Below are 25914 nucleotides of genomic sequence, written 5' to 3'. Positions count from 1 at the left end.
TTCATCAGATTAAATAATCTGCTTTGTCAGAAAAAAAATCAATGTAAACTGCAGTTATGGAAGACACAAGATGATAGTAGGGCTATGATACAAGGGCACAGGTAGTACGAACCTCCATAGTCATACTGGCCAGGGTAATAGTTTGCATAGTAGTCGCTGTGACTGCTCCATCCACTTTTTGAGTTATAGTAACTTTCAGGATATTCTCGCCTGAAAAACACAGGGTACCATTAAACAACAAATCACCTATTCCTAAGTGGGGACAAGTGCCAGACAACATCAATCACACCTGGAGCAGAGGTACTTTGAAAAGCTTTGGGCCATGAGTTCTTTTTAACAAAGTGTATGGGGAAAGGTGGATGGTGAAATAGTTTACTTGGAAAGTGTCCTGCTTTGGCCATGTGCGTAACCACTTCTCAAGTATGGCCCCCCATACAGAAGGAAGCTTTGGTTCTGTGGTCTCTTCTCTCTCTCTCTCTCTAAACAAAATTATATTTAAAAGGGGGGGGGCAGGAAGTGGCTCATCCAACAGAGCACACATGTCATCAGGGTCAAGGCTCAGGCCACCACATGGGAACACTAGCAGAGGGGAAGCCTCACGAGTGGTGGAAAGTTACTACAGTATCTCTCTCTCTCTCTCTCTCCCTTTCTCTCACCTCAAACTAAAAAACAAAACAAAGCAAACTAACATACAAAAAAAGTTTCTGGGAGCAGTGGAGTTGCATGATAACCCTGGTGACAAAAAACAAAGAGAAAAAACTGGACCAACAAGATAGCTCTCTTGGGAGTATACCTGCTCTTCCATGCTCTTGACCTAGGTTTGAGACTGGCACCTGCGTTGTATTGGGGGGAAGATTCAGTGCTATAACCCCCCCAATTCCTCCCCAAAGAAAGGTCAGCCCAGAGTTCTGAAGATGATTTTAAAAAAATGGATGAGAGAGATAACCAGATCTATACTCTAGAACACTTGGTGCTGGGGGTCTTACTCAGAACATCATGCTAACAAGTCCTACAACTTTTCTGCTGTACCACTTCCTGGACATGTGAAAAACTCTAACAAGAGATCCCAAAACAGAAATAATGATAAGATATGGGATTCCTCTTAGTAGAACTATTTAAGCATCACCTGCCATAAAAGAACTGGTATGGTTTCGGTGCTAGATCCTATAAAAGTCAAGGCTTGGGCTGGCAAAATAGCTCATCTGGATAGTGCAAGTATTTTGCCATGGGTGCGACCCAGATTGGAGTCCAGCCTCCACCTCATTGGAAGAAACTTTAGTGATGTCTCTCCCTTCTCTGTGTTTCTCTATCTGAAAAAGTTGGCCTGGAGCAATGAGGTCCCAGTGATGACAGAGAGAGAAAAAAAAAAAAAGTTAAAGCCAAAACCAATTAATTCTCCATTTTTTTATGTCACTTTAGCAGAACCAACAAGCATCAAGGCAGCAATATCCACTACACCTGAACTTAGTGTCTTAGGTGTGCTGTGTTCCTGGAGATAAACTTGACGTCCAGGTGAGGAGCTGGAGCTGGCTGGGCCCTAAGCCAACACAGCATCAGACTTCAGCACATGGTCACAGAGGCCACTTAAAGGCCAGGTCATGACTCACTTCTTTCTTCAGAAAAAAAAAAACACCACTTAGCAAGATCACCTTTAGGGCATAAGATTCTTGGAAGGACATAATGGCATTTTTGTTTTCTAACAACAAATTTTAGACAGTATCTGATTTTAAAAGCATGACAATTCAGGGGGCTGGTTGATGGGGTATCAGGCTAAGCTGATACACTGTGCAAGGACTCTGGTCCCCACCTGCAGGGGGGGAGCTTCATGAGTGGTGAAGGAGTGCTGCAGGTCTCTCTCAATATATATATATATATATCCACTCTTCCCTTTTTGATTTGTCTCTATCCAAATAAATAAATAAAGCAGCATGACTTTTGTCATGACCATGGAGAACTGTCTCTTAGCAGAGCCTGAAGTCCCTGAGCTGCCTGTGAGGAGTGTGCCCTTTAGCCCAGAACCCCCTGGCCTGCCTCTGCTCTAATATGAGGGCAATAGCTACCTGGTCCTCTAGGCCTTTTGAGGAAGCACTTGAGGGCCAGTCTATCACACACTCCTAAAAACTGACAGCAAAACCTGACCACACAACCTCTAGCTGCCATCACTGACCCACCCACCTCTCAAGAGAGAAAAAGTCCTCAACTAAAAGGCAAATTCCTGAGAGGGATGTGAACACAACAGCACAAGACAGACAAGCTAGTGCTGAACATCCACTGGACACAAGAGCACATGCATGCACACACATCTCCCAACCAAGCAGGGCACAAGAAAGGAAAACTCACTCTCCAGAGCTGTCAGAAATAGGCAATGATGACACCACAAGGACTCAAACACTGCAGATGGGGTGACAAACCATGCAGCAGTGCACCTGGTTAAATGTACATGTTACCATGCTCAAGGATCCAGGTTCAAGCCCCTGCTCCCCACCTGCAGGAGGAAGCTTCAGGAGTGGTGAAGCAAGTACTGCAGGTGTCTCTATGTCTCTCTCTTTCTATTTCCCCCTCCCCTCTCAATTTCTGTGTCCTATCAAATAAAGATGGAGGGGGAAAAAAAGGCTGTTACAAGCAGTCACACAGACACTGAACCCCAGCGACAACCTTGGCGGCAATAAAAAGAAAAGAAAAAAAGCATTCCTGTATAGTGCGCTCTAGCCCCTGGTGAGGGGCCCTCTAAGCCTTTCTTTCTTTTTTTTTTTTAATTAAGTTTTTTAATTTATTTTTTATTTATTTATTTTTCCTTTTCGTTGCCCTTGTTGTTTAACATTGTTGTGGTTATTAATGTCGTTGTTGGATAGGACAGAGAGAAATGGAGAGAGGAGGGGAAGACAGAGAGGAGGAAAGAAAGACAGACACCTGCAGACCTGCTTCACCGCCTGTGAAGCGACTCCCCTGCAGGTGGGGAGCCGGGGGCTCGAACTGGGATCCTTACGCAGGTCCTGGCGATTTGCGCCATGTGCGCTTAACCCGCTGCGCCACCACCCGACTCCCCCTCTAAGCCTTTCTAACAGGAGCCATCTCTGGCCTCTGAAAGTCAGTGCCCATGTTAATTTGCAGGCCTCAAGAGAACTGGACCTACCTGCAAGTGTCCTGCCTCCACCCTCCCTTGCCTCTTAGGGTTCTACAAACACCTCCCCCTGTTGCCAATGAACCAGAATGCTCATTTTCACTTCAAAAGCTGCTTCCCAGGTGACATGGTGAAACAACTCTGAGGGGGCGGACTTTGACCTGCTTAAAGTCTTACTTGGCTGAAGGCATAACACCAGGGTTCTTTCAAAATCCCTCATCTGTAATTGTACCCGAGGCACAGAGGTCATGGTGAGCAGCAGAACAGGGAGTTCCTGGGCCTCTACACAGGAGGCTGCCCTGGGGAAAGAACACAGGCTTTCAGGTACACAGGCCAGCTCTGTGTTCTAGTCCAGGTTTTCTGAGCCTTTGAGTCACATCGTGTCTCTGACAGGTGTGGAGAGTGCACAGGGGAAAAGCTGCTGAACACACTAGATCAGCAAACGGCTGGTGTGTGTGCAGGATAACAGTGTGTCTGTCTGGTCTGACCTAGTGTTAGCCAATAGCATGGTTCTGACTGAAGGACTGTGCCTTACTTAGTTCAACTAAAAAGTGTGCCCTAAAAAAAAAAAAAAAAAAGCGTGTCCTGCAATCTTTCCATACTGATAAAATGTAAACACTTTTCAACAAGTTTGCAGAACTCTTTTCAAAATAGTCTTTTATCACCACAATCAGCAACACAAACATTAACCTGTGCAGGAGGGATGCAGTGCTCACCTGGTATGTGGCCGGTCTGAGCAGTGACTTGCCCGGGAGCTGGGCCGCTCAGGCTCTGGGTGACGGTAATTCTCAGCATAGGTAGAGGCTGTGCTATCATAGCCCCGGTATCGAGGGTCGTACAGGCCGTAAACATCCTATGGAAAAAGTTGTGTCGTGTTAGATGCCAACAAAAGCAACTCATCAAGTGATCAGCTTTAGTTCTTTCCATCCTAAGACCCTTTGTGAGCTCTAGCAGGCTCACCAGCTGACCACTGGTGGCCCTAGCAGGACAATCCTGAGGGCTGCTGGGTTTCTGCTTCCTGGGGTCTTGATTGTGGGAAGTCATGGCAGAAGATAGGGTCATGACCAGATCACATTTCTCAGTTCAGCAAAGAATCATGGTTCCAGCTGAATGGGCTCTAAAGCCCCAAGAGGATCAAATGTTATTCCTATGAGACCTTCAGCCCCATTGCAGGCTGATGAATCCCATAGCTAGCGCTCTCTCTCTCTCTCTCTCTATCTCTCCCTCTCCCTCCCCCTCCCCCAGGAGTAGGTGTGAGGGTTTGAGGTAGAAAGAAGATAACCCAGGCACAGACCAGAATCAGTCCTTAAGAACCTGATGCTTTGCCATTAGTTGGCAGGGGAAGAGATCATATAAAATGGTTTGTTTCTGCTCACTATTGGAGGTTACAGTGACACCAAGAAAAGGCAGAAAGAATGAAGCTCCTGCAGAAGTGGTGCTGGGCTATGGAACCTAGACTTGAGTGGGCAAGTCATTCCCATCACCTCCTGCCTTTTCTGGTTCTTGGTAGTATTTACATTTCTTCTGTGGAAATGGAGACCCACAAGGCTATTTTGGAACCTAGATTCACAAGTCTCTGGTCAGATATGTAACCATTAGCACATATAAAGAGTTGCTCAAAGCCCCAGAGGGGAACAAGACTAGCATTACTTCTTCCCATTGCCAAGGATACTGCCAAACCAGCCACAAGTCTTACTCTCTCTGCCTCTGCTAACTCACTGTAACATAGTGGTTTCTAGCCCACAATCCTGTCTTGGGAGAGCATGGGAGGCTGATGCTGAGTTGGGAGTAAAGGTGATAAAGCAAATAATAATCCCGTGTGCCCACTTGGGCAAAGCTTTTCCACACAAATAGGAGAATTTAAAATAAAAAGGGGGAGAAGGGCAGGTGGTAGCACACTTGGTTAAGCTGTTACTATGCACAAGGCCCCGGGTTCAAGCCTCTGGTCTCCACCTACATGGGAAAGCTTCACAAGTGGTAAAACCGTCCTGCAGGTGTCTCTCTCTATTTTCCCCTTCTCTCTAGATTTATGTTTCTATCAAATAAATAAAATAAAGCAAAATAAAACAAGTAGTATGATTACACAAGCTTACTCATTCATAGCTTATAGAATCAGTGAAAAGAGACCAGAAAGACCCTCCTGTGTAGGAAGTCAGGCAGTAGCGCAGAGGGTTAGCGCAGGTGGCTCAAAGCACAAGGACCACATAAGGATCCCGGTTCGAATCCCCGGCTCCCCACCTGCAGGGGAGTCGCTTCACAGATGGTGAAGCAGGTCTGCAGGTGTCTATCTTTCTCTCCTCCTCTCTGTCTTCCCTCCTCTCTCCATTTCTCTCTGTCCTATCCAACAACGACGACAACAACAACAACAACAACAAAAACAAGGGTAGCAAAAAGGAAATATTTAAAAAAAAACTTCTGTGTAGCAACACAGGGCCCCCTCTTCTGCCTATGTCACCTGTACTTGAATTTTGTGGACTTCAACCCTTTTAGCTATCTCATTTGGATTACATTCCAGACCTAACTTTTATCCCTAAACATTTCATTCTGAAGGAAGGATTTAAAAATACTAGCTTTCCTGTTGCTTCTTCAGTCATGTTGTGTATGTGCGTGCGTGCGTGCGTGCGTGCACATGTTCTGGAATCAAGCCCAGAGTTAGTTTGTTTGCTTCTCTCTCTCTCTCCACCAGAGCACTGCTCAGCTCTGGTTTATTATGATGGTGCTGAGGACTGAACCTTGAATGCTTGGTGCCTCAGCCACAAAACCTTTTTTCTTTTTTCATAACCATTATGCTATCTCCCTAGCCCAGCCCAAAGTTAAGTACATAAAGTGTACTATATCACTGAGCTACATCCTCCACGCTGTTTTCAACATCAAAATGACAGAGAAGCTTCAAGAGGCTAGCCTAGTATCCTGAAGTGTATACTCAGAACTTGTTTCTGCAGAAAGCTTAAAGCAAGAAAGGTTGTGTGTGCGCATGTGCACACACAAGTTGGGACAAAGCTTGAGGCATGTGGATTAAACCAAAATGAAGCAGGCACTGTAGTGCAGTTCAAGTTCAGTATGTGGTCTGAATCTCCAAATTGAGAGTAATTTGCTCATGAAGCAGTGCTGTGGGGTTGTGCACTGCAGCAGAACTATGTTACTTCTGAACAGACCTGTCGAATCCTACAAAGGAGCACAATGTAAGAGACATCCAGTACAGAGCTCCACCTACCTGGTAATAGAGGGAGCTTGTGTTCGCATCAGGTGGGTACAGTGAGGGATACTGGGACTGGTAGCCATCGTACATAGATCTGTAATAGTAGTACTCTGGAGGGGGTGACTGTGGCCACTGTTGGTCTGACCGCACAGCTGCATGGCCGGAGCTGGTGGACAAGACTGAAGCACTGGAGGAGCGAGGTGGTCGAGGCAGTGGCTGTTGGTCTGTGTCAACTGAAGCTGGATTTGTAGGTGGCTGGGCTGAATTCTGGAACTGTCCTTGAGCTAGCGGACTTCCAGAAGTGGAAGTGTCTGTAAATGTTGCTTTGGGTCCCTGTGAGGGAGGTCGTACTGGCTCCTGCTGGGTTCTTTCTAGGCCACTTTGGTCCTGAGCATCTTTCATCACCTGTTGGTAGAAATGGTCTGGGTTATGTGGCCCGGGCTCAGACTGTCTGGGAAAGTTGGCCATGGTTTGCTGATAAGATGCTGGGCCGTCGGAATGGGATGGGCTACATATTCTTACAGAGCTTTCCAAAGTCCTACTTAATGTAAAGTCTAGGGCTTCCAAAGTTTCTTCCTGGTTACTAGAGAGATTTGCCATATTGCTATTAGGTATGGAGGTATTGTTTATGGGATGTGCTAACATCACACCTGTGCCTCCAGTGGGGCTAGTAGCCAACTCGGGGAGAAAATTCTCTATGTTATGAATCTTTTGACCTTCCGGGAGCAAGTTCTTTGGAGCCGGATGAGATGGTGGTTGAGCAAGTAGGCTGGCAGGCTGATTAGAACCCATTTCAGAAAAAGCAGAAACTTGTGGGAAATTACTTTGGACAAGACTGTTAGGCAAAGGCGAGCAAATGAGAGAGCCAGTTGGAATCCCAGACAAAAAAGCATTTTCTCCAAAATCACCCCCAGGTGTTTGGCTGCTTATTGTAGATTTCTCCCCCACCAAAGCATCTCTCCAGGACTGACTCTTCTCATTAGGATTAGGTAAAGATACAGAGAAATTGATAGGCTGAGCCAGATTATAGCTTTGATCAGGCTGGGCAATCAAGACCGGTTGATTTTGCAAAGATTCAGTGGGTGGTGAAGATAAAAGACTGGCATAGCCAGAACTTGCCTGTGATAGAAGGGCGTCTTCCTCTCCCATCTTGGGGGGGTTCTCAAGATTCTCAGAAGCACCACTGCTGTCCCCGCTTTGCAGAGGGGGGACAGGGTCCGGCTGCTGGGACTGCTGGCTGGAGACACTCTCATCTGGAGGTTGAATCACTTCAGACGATTGAAGTTTTGCAGGGACATGAAGTACGGGAGCAGCTGGAGCTAAGATGACGTTTCCCCCGAAATCTGGCAGTTCATTCTGAGCCCACAGAGTTGTTGCTGGGCTCTCACACTTCATGACTCCATGAACTCTGGTTGAGGGCCTTTTTTCAGGTGTTGGGAGCATAGTTTCCAAGGGTGGCCCCCCAATGTGCTGAGGTCTGTGAGTGGGCTCCACAGGAGAGGTCAGAGGCAGAGGGCAGACCTGGGGTGTGAAGAGGGTCTCCATGTTGTCTGGGGGCTGCTCCATGTTGCCAGGAGAGGCATCAGGTGGTGCAGCAGCTGGTCTATGCTGCTTCTGGTGAGCATGGGTGCCTCTCACCTCACCCACCACATTGGCACGATCGGCCTCCACTGGTTTTACCCCAATTAAATGGGATTTCACTGGTTCAAAAGAACTATTTGCACTTGTCTGAAATATCCCCACAGGTTTTGGGGGGCTTGGGGTTGTAGGTTGGGGCAGGTTTCTCTGGTAATTCTGGCTTATAGTGGTCCCATCTATCTCACCTCCTATAGGAGATGAATCAATTTGCTTGAAAAAACTCCCTGAAGCCTCATTTTCAGGTTTTCCAACTTCTTGCTGAATGAACGTACCAGTTAAGTCCTGGGGTCTAGCTATCCCTGAAAGACTCCTGTGGCTCTTGCTGCTATAACTGGATGATACACTATCAGATCGTATGGGGTACAGCGCTGCATCTGGGGCCTCAGTATTCAGGGCCCCACCTCCAGCATGCCCCACACTATGCTTGGTGACAACTGACCCAGGCTGGGACACATATCTAAGCTGATCACTCAGAGAGGGGTCCAAACTGAGGGGCTCACTTGGCAGGACTTCTTGATTTTGAACAAAGTCTAAGTTCTCCACATTCTCATATTGTGGGCCGCTGGCGTCAGAAGCTCCCACACTTGCCCCACCACCCCACAGATCCATAGTAGCACTTTTAGTGGTTTGTTTCTCATGGTGGATGCCTGCAGACTGTGAAAAATAAGGCTGCATGTCTCCTCCCTGCTGCATGGTCTCACTGCTGGGGCTTTTGAGAAAGGCCTGATACAGGCCACCAGCATGCGCAGAAGGATGGCCAAGTCCAAGGTTGGTGGAGAGACTATCAAGGTCAGATGGACCAGCAGAGCCAGTTTTTTCAGATGAGAGGTTCTCCTCATTTTCTGTCTCTCCGCCTTGGAAAAACATGGAGATAGCTCCTGAGTCTACCTCTGGCAGAGTTCTGCTGGCCTTAGCCCCTGGAGGAGCATGCAGATGGCTTTCTAAGCTATTTCCCTGAGCAGGGGGATTGACAAAAGCTGGCAACTGCTCTTTATTCATTCCTGGATTCAGCCTCAACTCCTGGTTTGTTGGACTACTTCCAACTCTGGGATTTTGCCTGAAAGCATTTTCAGTATCAAAGTGATTCACCAAGTGGTTTCCACTTTGCAGGCAAACCCCCTCGTTTCTTCTGTCACCGGCTAAGGGCCCTGACAGAGACACCAACTGGCTGTGGTGTTCCTGACCAGACCCCTGACATGAACTGGACAGGGCAGGTGAGTGGGAAACAGTGGAAGCTTGGGGCCCCATGTTCGGAACAGGTCCTTCTGAGTAGGGCCAGTATGGCTGGCTTGAGGGTGGCGGGCCTCCCTGCACTGGCCCCCACTGGCCTGGCACTTGCTGGAGAGTCTGAGGGAAGAATGGGGATGCTGCAGGTACTGCAGCACTGTCATGTGGGTTCTGCCTGCTCAGGGGTCTGTTGGGCTCAGGCACGGTCCCATGCAAATGACCCCCCATGGAACCATCCGGAATGGCTCCTGGAATGTACTGAGGAGGATACAATGGAGCCTGAACTTCAGGTTCTGAACCAGGAGCAACTTCGGCACTCCTATTCATCTCCGGCCCAGCAGGGGACGAAGGGGCCAACACATTGGGCAATGGACTGGGATCAGGTCTGGGCTGTGTCAGAAGTCTGGGTGGAGGCTCGCAGGGTCCTTGGGAACTGTCCCTGACATTTGTGTGAGGCAAAGGCTGACCAGAGCGCTGAAGAAATGCTGGTGGAGCAGCACCTTGAAGGATGGGTGGGCTGCTTTTAGATGAAGTGCCCAGTGATGTGTTTTGGCGTGTCTGCCTACTAAATGCAAATGGATCCGTGACTGGCTGCAACGGGCTAGTTATGGGAGCCGCCGGCGCACTATTGTTCACCTGTCTCCTATATGGGCTGTTAGACCAGAACATGCTCTGAGGATTCCCAGCTGGAGGTGGCCCAACGAGGCCTGATGGGACTGCCTGGGGTGGTGGCTGCATGATTGCTCTCTTGTACAATTAGATGTTGCTTACAGTAAGAAGCAGGATATTGGTTTTCCTTAATTTGAACTGAAAAAGAGAGAAAGAAAGAAAAATTAGCATAAAATCCATATCTTCAAGGTCCTGGCTGCAATCAGGAAAACTAAAGAAAATCCTGAGGGATGCGGCTCGCCTACCCCAACAACAAAGAGAAGTGCTGCTCTTGAGAAGCTGTTCCTATTTGGGGAGCTTGGAGTGGGGGGGGGGGGTGGATAGAAGGAGAACATGGGAAGCAAAACCAGAAGCTGGCTCTGTGCTGAGCTAGTCGAGTGACTTTAGACAAGGCAATCCCCCCACCCCCTTTCTGAAACACAGCCCAGTTAAGTTGCCACATGGAGGCCCATTGCTTCTGTGATGCCCTCACCAAACTGGCAGGCTCAAATCAGAACTGAACCACCAGTTCTACTTGGACTATCAAGACAAAGTTCCTAGCCGACTGTGCCACTAGAGCGCCTTGATTCTATCTGATGGATTACAGCTAGACCCAGAGTCAACACCTCTTATTTAGAAAAAGTATACATTGTACCTTTCACACAATTATAATATCAAGAGGAAGACAAAAGCTTAAAATCTGTTTTCTTCTTTTATTGGAAGAGCATTATGACGCAAAGCCACAAAAGGAGCAAAACAAATATCTGAAAAAATACTCATCTAAGCTGCTTTGTAGGGCTGAGGAGATGGTATAAAGGTTATGCAAAAAGACTTTCATGCCTGAGGCCACAGGTTCAATCCCAAGTACCACCCCTAAATCAGAGTTGAGCACTACTCTGGAAAATAAGTAAACAAACTGCCTTGTAAAATGTTTCACTTTTGCAATGTGACTGTGGCAAGTCTGTGACAGTGACACCTGCAATAAAATCCCAAATAAGCTTAAAACAAGTGATTTAATTTTATTTATTAGTGATTTAATAATGATCAACAAGACTGTGGGATAAGAGGGTTACAATTCTATACAATTCCTACCACCAGAGTTCCGTATCCCACCCGCTCCAAAAACATGATTTTTTTGGCAGTGCAAAAATCCATGATACCACTACCTCCAGGTCAACTTTGTAATCCTTTCTACTCTAGGCAGTGAGAGGAGAGTGAGGGGCAGGGATATCACAGCACTGTTCTACTGTCAACAGTACTCTTCCACTACCCATGGAGCTCTCCCCAGTGCTGTCCAGGGTGCTCAATGTGGTTCGAGATGCATGGTTCGAGATTCATGGTACCCTTGAACCTGAGGCTTGACAAGTACCTTACCAGGTAAGCTATCTCCTTTAAAGCTGTTTTTTAAAAATATTTATTTATTCCCTTTTGTTGCCCTTGTTTTATTGTTGTTATTGATGATGTCATTGTTGGATAGGATAGAGAGAAATGGAGAGAGGAGGGGAAGACAGAGAGGGGTTGAGAAAGGTAGACACCTGCAGATCTGCTTCACTGCCCGTGAAGCGCTCCCCTGCAGGTGAGGAGCTGGGGGCTTGAACAGGGATCCTTACGCTGGTCCTTGCACTTTGTACCACCTGCTGTGCTACTCGCAGTGTTTTTTTTTTAAAATAAATACATTTTGTTTTATTTTAATGAGAGAGAGAGAGAGAGATGGAGAGAGAGATACACGGAAGACAGAAGAGACCAGAGCACTGCTCAACACTGCCTTAAGGTAGTGGTGGTGGGGATTGGGGGGTGGGGGGTTTAAACCTAGGACTTTAGAGCTTCCGGTATGAAAGTTTTTGCATAACCATAATGTTATCTACCCCACCCCCCCTTAAAGCAGGTTTGTTTGTTTGTAAAGCTGACTGATTAACTATCAATTAAAAAGCATACTTAAAGGGACAGGAGATAGTTCACCCAGTAGACTGTGAGGCTTGCCATACACAGGGTCCCGGGTTCAAGCCCCAGAACCATATAGGAGCACCAATGGATGGCAAAGGGGGAGCTCTACTGATGGTATATCAATCAGTGTGGTCATATTCCTCCTACTCCTCTACCTTTTTCTCCCTCTTCTCTGTTTCTCTCCAGATTAAGAAAGGGAGGAAGGGGAAAAATGGGAGGCTGCCCAGCAGTCCTAAGCATGTGTGAAACTGAGTCACACTTACTATTACTACTACCACTACTACTAATTATAAAAATAGTAAAGAGTGCCAACAAACATTTCAGAGAAAACAAAGGAGCAAAAACCTTCATTAGGCAATTTTTGCTATCTTTTTAAAGTACATTAAGTATAACCTTGAACAGTTAATCTGTACTTTCAAGAGAAAAAAACCCAAGCACTGTCTCTACAAAGTATTTCTGTGTCATCAGGTTTTCCTCTCTCCAGCATCACCCTAACAAATAAACTGATTAAGTTTAGCCAAAAGAAAAAAAGTAGACATCAGGGGCTGGGTGGTGGCCCACGTGGTTGAGCACACGTGTTACAGTGCTCAAGGACCCAGGTTCGAGCCCCCAGTCCCCACCTGCAGGGGGAAAGCTTTGCAAGTCGTGAAGCAGGGCTGCAGGTGTCTCTTTCTCTCTCCCTCTCTATCTCCCCCTACCCTCTCAATTTCTGGCTGTCTCTATCCAATAAAGACAATTTAAAAAAATAAATAAATAAAAGAACACTTAAAAAAAAAAAAAAAAAGAAAAGTAAACATCAAATGGAGAGAGGAGTGGAAGGACTCCAAAGTTTCATCCAGACATTTGTGCAGATGTGTTTCTGACTTTGGAAATCTTTCTGACCTTCTAATAAATGAAGAAAACATTTATGATAAATGAAAGTCCCTATCTCTAACTGAAAACTAGTCATTGGACTTTGCTAATTTATTCCTATAAATGCCCACATGCCCTGCCTTAGGCCAACAGGGGACCCTTTCTAACTTACTTCACTTTGAAATCCTCTCAAGTGTAACGGACTACACTGGGGACATCGAGAGCAACATGACTTGGTTCCATAAGAACATTTACAGCTCAGGTTAATGTGGACTGAAGACAGCAAGCTGAGCCTCTCCCTCTTATCTGAGAAAAAGGGCATCAGGGCATTGTTCAGGGCATCATGGACTTCCTTGTTATAAAGATTCAGCAGACCAGCAACTATTCTAAGCAGCTTTAAAAGAAAGAAAGAAAGCGCATGTACAAACTATTGTATTTACAGTCGACTATAAAACATTAATCCCCCAATAAAGAAATTTTTAAAAAATAATAGTTTATACAAGAAAAAAAAGAAAGCAAGAAAGGAGGAAATGGAGAAAAGGAAGAAAGAAAAGGAAAGAGGGCTGGCAAAACAGCTCACCTGGATAGTGCACCTGCTTTGCCATGTGCATGACCCAAGTTTGAATTTGGCATCCACTGCACTGGAGGAAGCTTCTGTGCTATGCCTTTTGTACAGTGCAATTTTGAGGTCCTGGTGATGATGATGAAGACAATGACAACAAAGAGGAGGAGGGTAAAGAAAGACAGGGCAAGTCCAGAGGATTAGTTCACCAGGGAGAAATGTCAGAACAGAGGGACTAGACACATTATTTCTTTCTATAACTTAGTTATAACTGTTTCTAAGGTCCTTTCAGGGTTTAATGTTATAAAATTCTATTCACAGTGGATTCTGTGATGCCCCAATCTCTACTATTTTAACTGGGAAATCTTATCCCAATCTAAAGCTCACAGGCTTACATCTAAGTGTTTTCCTTTCAGAAAATTTCTCAAGACTATTTTCTCAACCACTGGACTAAACCAGTTGTAAGCAAACACTACCAGTCCCCCCATTCTCCACACACTCAGCCACCTAGTGAGTTTTTAAGCAACATACCAATTTCATTTGGTACAATCTTGTAATATGAATATTACTCTTTCAATCCTTATTTGCTATTCATTAGTGGATAAACAATACAACTACATAGTTCCCTTATGACAATAGGGAATTTTAGTCTGTCATTCTGTAGCCTATAGTCATCTAAATTTAAAAAAAAAAAAAAAGTTCCTAAGAAACCAACTATTCATAAACCTAGTTCTTCAATTAAACTGCCTAACATCTACATGGAATACTTAAGCACAACCTGTTTTCAATGTAAGTTCATGGTTACAGACCTGAGATACACACATTAGAGCACAGCATTAGAGCACAGGACAAGCACACCCCTCAACTTCCAGGGTAGCTGTTCCAAGTGTGTAACAGGAGACCAAGAACCACCTGAGTCTACCACTGCCTTTAATCTCCCTCAGAGGGGCTGATACAATGGCATCCCTGCCAGACTGTGGGACACTTGGCACAAAAGCAACACAAACTCCAGCTTTTAAAAATAAAGGGCAAAATCAAACACATTTAGACGTCAAAGAAAAAAAAGAAGCGGAGTCTATAAACACTGTTAAAGAAATGACAAACATTTGGTGGGGGTAGATAGCATAATGGTTATGCAAAGACTTTTATGCCTGAGGCCCCAAAGTCCCAGGTTCAATCCCCTGCACCACCATAAACCAGAGCTGAGTAGTGTTCTGGTAAAAAAAAAAAAAAAAAAAAAAAAAAGACACACTCAGAAAGACTCAAGAAACTAGACAGAATCTTGCTTGAAAGTGTTCACGCTATCCTAAACAAAACGCACAGTACAATTCTGAGATGGTAGTAATGTCATTAATGGTGAATGAGTCACAAGGTATAAGAAGCGCTTTTTGCTTCTTGCCTTATCTTTTTTTTCCCCCTTTTGTTGCCCTTGTTTTTATCATTGTTGTGGCTATTATTATTATTGATGTTGTTGTTGCTGTCGTTGGATAGGGGAAGACAGAGAGTGGGAGAGAAAGACAGACACCTGCAGACCTGCTTCACCGCCTGTGAAGCGACTCCCCTGTAGGTGGGGAGCCGGGGCTGGAACCTGGATCCTTATGCCAGTCTTTGCGCCGCTTGCGCTTAACCCACTGCGCTACCGCCCGACCCCCCCCCCTTTTTTTTTTTTTAAGAATTCATTTATTTACTTATGAGAAAGATAGGAGGAGAACCAGACATCACTCTGGTACATGTGCTGCCGGGGATTGAACTCAGAACCTCATGCTTGAGAACCCAATGCCTTTATCCACTGCGCCAGCTCCCGGACCACTTGCCTTATCTTTCTAAGACAGTAGCACCCAGAACCCGAAGAAAAGGCATGGAAAACAAAACAAAACCACAGGGAGGCTGGCTGTGCAGAAGTATCATTGTGGGAACAACTATCTGTAACATAGTTTGCTTCTTGGCATATCTCCGGTTTACACATGCTTCAGACGTAGTTAGAATCTTAGTAAACGATTCACACTCAATTCCAAGCCATCTAAGTGTCTTTAGGTGAAGTAGCAACAACTGCTTTGAGATGGCTCTGATGTGTACTAGAAGCTCTCCTGTGTGTCTTCACTAGAAAGGGAAGCTGGGTTACACATCCCTCATCCCTGACAGAGAACACAAGCACGCGGCCAGCGTTGCAACTTCTTGGCCAGCTTGGCATGAAATGACTAGCAGAAAACAATACTGCCCCTTGGTTCAAATATTACCTTACGACCTGGGGCCGGTAGAAATCTTTCAACCAATGAAAATAAAGGCATCCCCAACTCTCGGGAACACAAGGCACACTACACTGTCCCCAAAGCTTCTGTTCCTTCCAAAATTGCCGGTCAAGCTTCTCTTATGAGCCTATCCCGGGGCACTTCGACCAACACCAACGTCAGCAAAGCCGAGCCTGACAGGCGCTGTCGGAGGATCCACGTCAGCTGATCCGGAGCTCCGACTGGAAGCCTGGTGGGCCGCTCCTCACCGGGGAGGGTCTCCACCCGCCGCCTGGCACCCCATCGACCCACCCACCGACCCGGGAGAAGCGCCCCCCCTCGGTGCTGGGCCGGGTTAGGCTGCCTGCCCTCCGCCCGACCCCGGCCCTCCGTTCGTCTAGGTCCTCACCCGCAAGCCTCAGGGCGGCCGAGGCCGGCGCCAGCTCCGTCCGGATTCTCGGTGATCCTGGGCGCCGGCCTCTCAGGAGCCGCATGTAAAAACCTGCCGAGCAGTGGCAACAAGCGCAGAGGCGGCTGCCATAGCAGCCATCTTGGCATATCCGGCTTCGGTCGCCCAGGCCGCTGCGCCGCCGACGTGTCCGGCTGCGACGTCAGTGTGCGCCACGCCCGCCCGCCCCTCTAGCACCACCCTTCACAGCTGCTCTAGAGGTCCCGCCCACCCTCCCTTTCCTGCCTATCCATTGGTTCATCCGTCACCGGCGTCCCGCCCCCCCGACCACGCCTCCCCCGGTGTGCGTCCTCCACACACCTTACGTTCCGCCCCCTGACCACGCCCCTCCCGCCACTCGCCCACTTGCCGAGCAGGCGCGTGAGGGGTTGTCCCAGGATGTCGCCCCGGTTCTGCCGGTTCCTTCTACTCGTCTTTTGTTATTTAAAGACGGGAGAAGATCCGGGATTCTTTCATCAGGTCCCGAGAGAAGGGGCAATGTGGAACGGTCAACGGCAGCAGGTGCACCCACCTAGAACTGCCAGAGCCCTGACTCAGGCACGTTCCTCCCATCCTTCCGTTGGCCTCGAAGGCTGGGAGACGCGGGGGGGCGACTGCGCATGCCCCTCGTGCTGCGCGTGCGCCCCTCGCGCAGCCAACCGGTTGCCTGGTTACCGCTGCTTTGGGCTCGGGGTTGAGGCTCTGCAGCTCAAGTAGCTTCGCACTTAGAGCCGAGCCGGTGGGCGAGGACAGGGACCGCCGCTTCACAGGTCGCAATGGCCCGGTGGCCCCGACACAGCTCTTCCCTGACGCTCAAGAGCCGAGCTGCCTTCCGGCAGAGGTGGGCCCTGTCCGCCGCTCCCTGCAGCCCCGGACCCTCCGCTCTTGTCCAGGTCGCCCCCTCCCCGCGCCTGGCTGCAGGGTCCCCAGCCACCATTCCCTCGAGGTCCCGCTTGCTTCTCCCAGTGGGAGCTTCCTGTTGCTCACTCTGCCCCCTAAAGCACGGAACCAGGGTGCTTGCTGAGTAAGTACTCCAGCCCCAGTGAGTGACGGTGTCCGGCTCCCACCTCCAGCGACACGCAGAGACCCCGCCTGGACCCTCCCAGGGAATGTTAGGGAAGGGTAGCTGCTCTTCACCACTCTGCTCGTCTCCCCTAGGGAAAGAGAGGCTCTTCAGGTGAGGAAGCAGCCAGCCAGGCCCAGCGCACTCACCTGCGCACCTGCTTAGCCAGCATGGGGGAGACCGCTCCTGCCCACTCTTCCCAGCTCCCTTCACAGGGTGGGGATGGTGGCAAATTTGCCCGTCGGATTGCCCGGCCCAGCTGCTGAGCTCCCAGGGGCTGCTGCAGGGCTGAGGCCTGTTGGGTGGGAGGGCACCCTGGTCACCTGGGCGGGGGACTCGGAGAAAGGAGGAGAGTGGTTCAGCTATTTGTTTGTCTTGACGCTGGCCAGGGAGCAGCCACGCTGTCAGAGCTTCGGGCATTGTGTGGGGAGAATTTGAGCCCATCTGACGTGGCCACTCTGCTAAGCTAACATTTGCCTTGGAGAGATCGAGTTAGGGAACATGTGATAGAACTCAGCCCTGGGCTCCCCCACCCTTGATTCCCTTCGCTGTTGGTGATCACTGAGTTCTACACTTGGTTTATCCCAATAGACCACTGTACTGAGAGATGGCTTTGGTAACCTTCCTGAAATTGGGGATACCCGAGGAGAAAGCGGCCCCTCCCCCACCTTGTTTTCCAAGAAGCTCTGGGGTCAGCTCTGGCAGATCCAATCTGGAGAGACTATAAACTGCAGAAACCAGTCCCTCCCACCGCCAGTGTGCACACACCAGGCAAATATAGCAGCTTGGTTCTCACTCCTACAGAGTGACTCTCCCCAGCCTGACCTGGGAAGCCACACATGCAGACCCTTTCTGGCCCTCAGCCACTGGGAACCACTGTACAGTGGAGGCCACAGCCAGGCCCACCAGCCTTTGGGCCACAGATACCAGCCCCCTGAGTTGCAGAACTCTTGGGTGAAGAAGGCCCAGTTCCACCTGGATGTTGCTTTTTGTCAGCACCCTCAGATCACTCCAGCAGCAGGTCCTTGCCTCTATAGTGGTGTCAGCCTGGGCTCTGAGTAGGGTCAGACTTGAACATGGTGCTCTTACTTGTGCTGGGACCACAGGTCACACCGGGACCTTGGGTGGTTGGCTGCAGAGCATGTGCCTGCACCAGGACACCCCCCCCCCCCCAGCTTTGCCATTCCTCTCTCACTTCTCCCTTCCTTTGGAGGCTCCAATGTCACCACTTCCCTGAAGCCCCCTGGGAGTGGTAAAATTAGCCTGCCTCTCCCCAGGTAGAGTTGCAGTTCATGCCAGGCTGTGGTCACTGTTACTGGAGCACCCAGACTATCTTCCAGCACTGGGCTTTGCCACATTGTGCATTCCAGTTTGAAAACAGTTGCCTCTCTTGTTGGCCTGAGCTGTCCATAGTGACTGATCCCAACCAGGCTGAGCTCTTAAGTGGAGAGTATGAGGCAGGGGTAGATAGCATAATGGTTATGCAAAGAGATTCTCATGCCTAAGACACTGAAGTCCCAGGTTCAATCCCTTGCACCTCTCTAAGCCAGAGCTGAGAAGTGCTCTGGTTTAAAAAAAAGTGGGGAATATGTACCTGAGTGCCAAGAATATGAACTGCCTGCTGAGAACTCTGTTCCATATTTGAATGATAATATTTTGGATATACTGTCCTTAATAAAGTAAACTATTAAATTTGCTTTGATAGCATGTTTCCTTGTTTTTTTTTTTTTAATGTGACATTAGGGAATGAACTGAGGGTCTCACACAGGTGAGATCACCAAGCGGCCTCCCTGGTTCAATTTTTTTAACTCTGTATATTTAGAGAAAGAAGGGAGGAGACACACCAAAGCACCATTCACCACTCATGGAGTTCTCTTTCGTGATGTCTGTGGGACTGGGGCTCAAACTCTGGGCCTCAGTGCATAGTAAGACATATATTTCTGCTGGCTAAACAATCTCCTGGTCCATTTCCTTTATTTTTATTTATTTATTTAAATATTTATTTATTTCCTTTTGTTGCCTTTGTTGTTTTATTGTTGTGGTGATTGATGTCGTTGTTGGATAGGACAGAGAGAAATGGAAAGAGGGGAGAAGACAGAGAGGGGAGAGAAAGACAGACACCTGCAGACCTGCTTCACTGCCTGTGAAGTGAATCCCCTGCAGGTGGGGAACCAGGGGCTCGAACCGGGATTCTTCCACCAGTCCTTGTGCTTTGCGCCACCTGCGTTTAACCCACTGCGCTACCGCCCAACTCCCCATTTCCTTTCTTTAAATGTAACGAGTAGGAAGTTTAAATTCTAGATGTGGCTGGCATTCAACTTCTATTGCAGGATTCTGGTGTGTAGCTGTTGAGGGTCTCGTGGGAAGGGCTGAGTCCTCCCCCTCCCGCAAGCATCCCCAGCGGGGCAGAGCTGGCTATCTCCTGATGACTGTGCCAGGCAGGCATCCACGGGCAGCAGGAACCACAGGGTCAGGTCAGGTGGAGACTATGTGGCCCTGAGCCGTGAGCTCCTGCCCCCCCCCCCCCCCCCCCGTCTATCCCTTCAGGCAGGACTGCTCCATGGTCAGTCTTGGGTCTTGAGGCTGAGGGCAAGGTGGGAGACGGGGAGGCCTGCCTGTTTTTACCAGGAGACAGGAGCAACTTCTGTGAAGCACCAGGTACAAAGTGCATTAGGGTTCCAGAGGTGGAAGGAGCTAACCTGGAGGGCTTCCTGGGAGAGGGGACAGTAGGGATCAGGGCACTGAATGGTTGGAGGGGGTGGGCAGATACCAGTTTTTGTGGGAATAAAAGGCCCAGCAGGGATGTCCTGTGGCCCTGTGGTGTGGGGATACCTGTCCATGGTCATCCAGCTTGGCTAACTGTGTGGTTGGGCCAGGAGTGTGGAGAGGAAGTCATCTCCACGAGGGTGCACACGGGATGTAAGGCCAGCTCCTCAGAGCTGCCCCAGACTCCTGACTGGACCAGCACTTACCATGAGATCTCGTGTCCCTGCATCAGTGTCACTGTTCACATGACACTGCCATTTCCAGTGTCTGGAAACATACTGGAGGGGCCAGCGGTGGCACACCTGGTTGAGTGCACTTATTATTCTTTTAATTTTTATTTATAAAATGAAAATACTGACAAGACCATAGGATGAGAAGGGTACAATACCACACAATTCCCACCACCAGAACCCTGTATCCAATCCCCTCCCTTGATAGCTGCCAGGCTTGGGGGGGGGGGGGCTGTCTTCCCAGGCGCATACTCTCTGGATTGGAGAGAACTCAACTGGAGCCAGCCTGGGCTGCTACTCACTCAGCGACGCGAGGGAGAAATGACTCATGAACCAAGCTCGTGGCAGGGCAATGCAGTATATCTTGAGTGCACTTATTACCATGAGCAAGGACCTGGGTTCAAGCCCTGGGTCCCCACTGACAGGGGAAAAGCTTCACAAGTGGTGAAGCAGGGCTGCAGATGTCTGTCTCTGTCTCTTTCCATCTCCATCTCCTTTCTCATTCTGTCTCTATCAAGAAATAAATAAATAAAAATAAAAGAAACTGATAAGGCCAAGGCAGACAGCACAGGGAGATGTGACCACCCTGGAGCACTGAACCAGGCAGTGTAAGGTATCCTGGGGAGACTTGGGGGATCTCCTCAAAAGTGTGTCTTCTGCCTGCTGGGCCCTGCCTGGAGCACCCCGGGTCTATGGGAGGAGATCTGTTGCCCCCCTCCCCCCCATGAAGCTGCAGATGTGCCTCCATGCAGGCAGGATACTGAGGGCCTTTGGCAAAGCCTGAATTTTCCCTGCTGGGGGGCAGCATAGAGGAGAAGGAATACTCAAGGTTGAAGCAAACAGAAGTAGCTCTAGGGGAAGTCTCAGAAGCCTTGGGGAGAGGAAGTGGTTTAGTGCTGTTGGGCTCTGCAGGTCTGCTGGGGTGGGAGTGGGGGATTGCATATGATCCCTGGAAGCTACAGAAGCTGGCGGGGACTTATTATCCAGCAGTGGTGTCATCAGTTCAGTATCCCAGGCTCTCTAGAAAGGCCCTAGGAAACCAACAGCCTGGGCGGTGGCCTTGGATTCCCTTTGTGAGCCACAAAACTTGTTGGGGACAGGCAGGTGGGACAGCTGAACCCCAGAGAACCACTCTTTTTTTTTCTTTATTGGGGAATTAATGTTTTACATTCAACAGTAAATACAATAGTTTGTACATGCATAACATTCCCTAGTCTCCCATATAACAGTACAACCCCCACTAGGTCCTCTCTCATCCTTCTTGGACCTGTATTCTGCCCCATCCACCCACCCCCACCCCAGAGTCTTTTACTTTGGTGCGATAAGCCAATTCCATTTCAGGTTCTACTTGTGTGTTTGTTTTTTTTCCCTTCTGATCTTGTTTTTCAACTTCTGCCTGAGAGTGAGATCATCCCATATTCATCCTTCTGTTTCTGACTTATTTCACTTAAAGAGAACCACTCTTGTCACCAGTATAGCACAGATGGTGGTCCCCACACATTAGATGAGGGGGTAGATGGGATGGGGTGGGAGTCCTGAACATCAGAGGTGATGGAAGTCCCAGGTAGAAGCTGGGGCAAGGAAAGGCCCAGCGTGGAGTCTGGAAGACCTCCAGCAGATGCTGTTGCCAAGTGCCAGGCTGGCTGCAGCTGGAACTCCCATCAAAGTGACCTCGGCAAGTCCTTCCCCAAGTGTCTACTTCCCCACCCGAGACAGGACAGTCTCTATGACCCTCCCAACCCCCTAAATGCCCCTAAATGGCTATGAGAACACGAACCCAAGCTCAGGTGGGTATAATGGGAGAAGTGTCCTGGCTCTTTGAGCCTCAGCTTTCACACCTGTGAAATGGAACATTAACACCAGTGCAGGAAGCAGCCAAGAGCACCAGGTGGAGAACACAAAGACTCACGTGACCTGATGGGAGGCCTCATGCTAAATACCAAATGGGATACTGGTGGGGTACTGCCAGCAGGGGGTGGCAGAGAGTCATCAGTGGTCTGCAGGAGACTGCAACCAGGACTGTGTGGAGCTCTGGGCCGCAGCTTGCTGGAATCAGGGACACCCTGACTCACTCAGGATCTGACCTTGCCATCCAGACTGCCACCCTCTTAGGCTCACCTATTCATCCACGGGGTGGTGGGATCCACTCTGCACAACAGGCACACCATAAATGCCTTAAAATTGAATCTAATGGAAGAACAGAGGACATTTGTTTTTCAAGCTCTGTGCTCAGTGGTTGTGGTTTGACCTCAAAGCTGTGGGGGCTGCTGAGTGCTACTGTTTAATAAAGGGGAGCTACTTTTGCCCCACTCCCTCTCTGGTCACTGAAACCTGCTAAGGTCCTGAGTCAGGTATGGTCAGAAGCAGTCATGTTCTCCCTCCCTACCTCCCTCTCTAGTTCCGCAGAGCCAGGGCCTTGTGCTTGTGAGATTTGCGGTTTCTAGGCTACTTTTTCATTCAGACAGAAGGGAGAGACACTACAGCACCAAAACTTCCTTTCATGTGGTGCCAGGACTGAAACCTATAATGACAGTGAGCTGTCTGTCCATCCCCCACTCCTTTTCTCAGTTTCATTTTAAAAGCTAAGAAAAGGTTGCTAGAAAATAAATATCTTGCACTTTTCTCCTTTCTTTCTTTCTCTCCCCCCCTTTCATTTTCCTGTCGTTTTTGAGACTTTCCTGCTCTGAGCTTAATTTTTCAGATAGAAAAAAGCAAGACAGAGACTACAGTATTTCCAGTGTGGTAGAGGCTGGACTTGAACCTGGACTGCATGTATGGCAAAGCAGGTGCACTCCACTTTTAAAGGATCATATTAAAAAGGGGGGGGGAGTCGGGCGGTAACGCAGCGGGTTAAGCGCACGTGGCGCAAAGTGCAAGGACCAGCGTAAGGATCCCAGTTCGAGCCCCCGGCTCCCCACCTGCAGGGAAGTAGCTTCACAGGCAGTGAAGCAGGTCTGCAGGTGTCTATCTTTCTCTCTCCCTCTGTCTTCCCCTCCTCTCTCCATTTCTCTCTGTCCTATCCAACAATGACGACACCAATGACAATAATAACTACAACAACAATGGAAACAACAAGGGCAACAAAAAGGAAATAAATAAATAATTTTTTTTAAAAAAGGATTGATTTATTTATGAGAGAAAGTGAGAGAATGAGAACCAAAGCATCACTCTAGGGCAGCGGGGGAAGATGGCGGACTGAGAAACTGCTAACAGCGTGTTCTCTAATCACATCTTCTAGAAACGGTAGGATTTTCTGCCTTTAGCAGGCCTGTCAATAAGAGGTGACACCAAAGAGGTGATTATAATTTAATTTGGGTTAAGAATTAGAGTAAAGGTGACACGGACTAGCGGGGCTCCAGACTTCCCAGGTGGCGCCGGGCAAGGCGAGTGCGCCGGGCATTGTCCTCCACCCGGGAAGGCGGCTCCTCCGCTGGTTGCAGAGCGCGGTGGGCAGAGGACCCGGAGAGAGCACTTTAGCTCGGGGGCTTTCTCTTGGGAGTCTCCAGGGTCCACCGCGACCCTGAGGGCGGATCCAAAGACTTCTTGAGTATAGCTCTCATTGGATCAAAGGACCTGGAGCTAGTTTTCATTTTCGAGAAATCCTTTAAAAAAGTCTGGAGGGGGGGGGTTTCCCGTAAGATGGCGGACGGAGAAGCTGCTAGCCTCTGAGCTCCGAACACACTCCCCTGGAGACAATAGGATTTTTTGCCTTTAGCAGGCCAGCCAATAAAGTGTCCTTAGACACCAAGGAGGTGACTGTAACTTAATTTGGGTTAAGAATTAGAGTAGGGAAAAAAATTCTTTTTTCTTCCTTTTAATTTTCAAGCATACATCCTTCCCGCTGCCCCCTCCCCATAAGCAGTCCCTGGGACCAGCTCCTAGCAGGATACCCCATACCACCAAACAGGGTGTTTTTTTTTTTTTTTTTTTGAATTCACTGATACACATTTGGGAAGTTCCTTGCACTGCTCTTTAATTACAACTCTTCTTCTTATCTTCTCCCTTTTCTGTCTCTTATCTCTCTCTCTTTCTCTTTTTAATCTTGTCATACACTTCTTCTTTCTTCTTTGCCTTTCTGAATTTGTGAATTACTTTGGGGAAGAAATCTGACTCAGAGTGGACTCTCTATGTGTGTATCTCTGCTCTAGTTCCCTTTCCCCTCTTGTTACCCCTAGAATATACACTGGATAGTAGATTTGCATAACTGTCTATTCTTGCTATCCTCTCTTTCTTTTCTCTTTCTTCACTGGGATTTGGTTACTATTTTTTCATGGACTGGAGAAATTGTTTGGCTAACTGGTAACGATTAAACTACTTCAATACTTACTTCAGTTGCTACTGTAATTCCGGAGGTTGGTGAGTGCAATTGTCATAAAGGTATTTAGTACAGTGTTACTTGTACTCAAGACACAATAACTGAGGAACAACAGAGCATAAAAAAAAGAGAGAAACACATAAATAAAAAAATGGGTAGATTAAAAACAAATAAAACTGCTACCCCAATGAATGAAGACAAGAGCCCAGAAGAAACTACAAATCAGTCAGAAGTAACCATAGATAAGAAAAGTATGCAAGCAATAATAAACTTATTAATCACAGAAATGAAAACAACATTGGAGGAAAGGAATGGCAGTATTAGGGAAACAACAGTTGAGACCCCCAAGGAAAATACTGATTATCTTGAGGCAATTAGAGAACTGAAAGCTGAAATAGCTGTAATGAAGAAAGAAGCTGAGGCAAGGGAAAGCAGACTAACAGAAGCAGAAAACAGAATTAGTCAGACAGAGGACGAGTTAGAGAAAACTAAGAAAGAGGTGAAAGAGCTTAAAAAGAGATTGAGAGACACTGAAAACAACAACAGAGACATATGGGATGATCTCAAAAGAAGTAACATTTGTATAATTGGCCTGCCAGAGGAAGAAAGAGAGGAAGGGGAAGCAAACATTCTAGAGGAAATAATACAAGAAAACTTCCCAGACCTGAATAACAGAAAGGATATCAAGGTTCAAGAGGCCCAGAGAGTACCAAACAGAATCAACCCATACCTGAAGACACCAAGACACATCATAGTCACAATGAGAAGAAGTAAGGATAAAGAAAGGATCCTAAATGCTGCAAGAGAGAAACAAAAAGTCACATACAAGGGAAAACCCATAAGATTATCTGCAGATTTCTCCACTCAAACTCTAAAAGCCAGAAGGGAGTGGCAAGATATCTATCGAGCCCTGAATGAAAAAGGGTTTCAACCAAGGATAATATATCCTGCTAGACTTTCATTCAAGCTAGATGGAGGGATCAAAACCTTCTTAGACAAACAACAGTTAAAGGAGGCAACCATCACCAAGCCGGCCCTGAAAGAGGTACTAAAAGACCTCTTATAAACAAGAACATCACTATAATACTTGCAATATATCAGAGTAAACAAATTGTTTTTTAGAACAATGGCACTAGAATACATTAAATCCATAATATCAATAAATGTCAATGGCTTAAACTCACCCATCAAAAGGCACAGGGTGGGGGGATGGATCAGAAAACATAACCCAACCATATGCTGCTTGCAAGAATCCCATCTGTCACAACAAGATAAACACAGACTTAAAGTGAAAGGATGGAAAACTATCATACAGGCTAACGGTCCACAAAAAAGGGCAGGAACAGCCATTCTCATCTCAGACACGATAGATTTTAAATAAAGTAATAAAAGATAGGCAAGGACATTACATAATGATTAGAGGATCAATCAGCCAAGAAGACTTAACAATTATTAACATCTATGCACCCAACGAGGGACCATCTAAATACATTAAGCATCTACTGAAAGAATTTCAAAAATACATCAATAGTAATACAATAATAGTGGGAGACTTCAATACCCCAATCTCACATTTAGACAGATCAACAAAGCAGAGAACCAATAAAGATACAAGAGAATTGAATGAAGAGACTGACAGACTAGACCTCTTGGACATTTTCAGACTCTTCCAC

General features: G+C 47.8%; 1 protein-coding gene across 8 annotated transcripts in view; it reads right to left on the bottom strand.

The window, feature by feature from the left end:
* The window catches only part of SEC16A (SEC16 homolog A, endoplasmic reticulum export factor), a 52323-nt gene extending 35144 nt beyond the window's left edge, over positions 1-17179 (bottom strand). For 4 of the 8 annotated variants that reach the window (XM_016187422.2, XM_060199376.1, XM_060199375.1 and 1 more), the window contains exons 1-4: positions 15829-15967; positions 6336-9992; positions 3838-3974; positions 113-210 (exon numbers count right to left, since the gene is read on the bottom strand). In XM_016187422.2, coding sequence (XP_016042908.1) covers positions 113-210; positions 3838-3974; positions 6336-9923 — 3823 coding nt within the window. In that variant the 5' untranslated portion in view covers positions 9924-9992; positions 15829-15967. Of the gene's footprint in view, positions 1-112; positions 211-3837; positions 3975-6335; positions 9993-13209; positions 13294-15828; positions 15968-17079 lie in introns of those variants that run through there. The other 4 variants (XM_060199378.1, XM_016187421.2, XM_060199379.1 and 1 more) reach the window with 4 other exon arrangements.
* Positions 17180-25914: the final 8735 nt, after the last annotated feature.

The sequence above is a fragment of the Erinaceus europaeus genome, chromosome 10, assembly GCF_950295315.1.
Source record: "Erinaceus europaeus chromosome 10, mEriEur2.1, whole genome shotgun sequence".
NCBI classification, from domain to species: Eukaryota; Metazoa; Chordata; class Mammalia; order Eulipotyphla; family Erinaceidae; genus Erinaceus; species Erinaceus europaeus.
The sequence above is the reverse complement of the archived record's forward strand: the minus strand, read 5'-3'. Positions and strand labels throughout refer to the sequence as shown.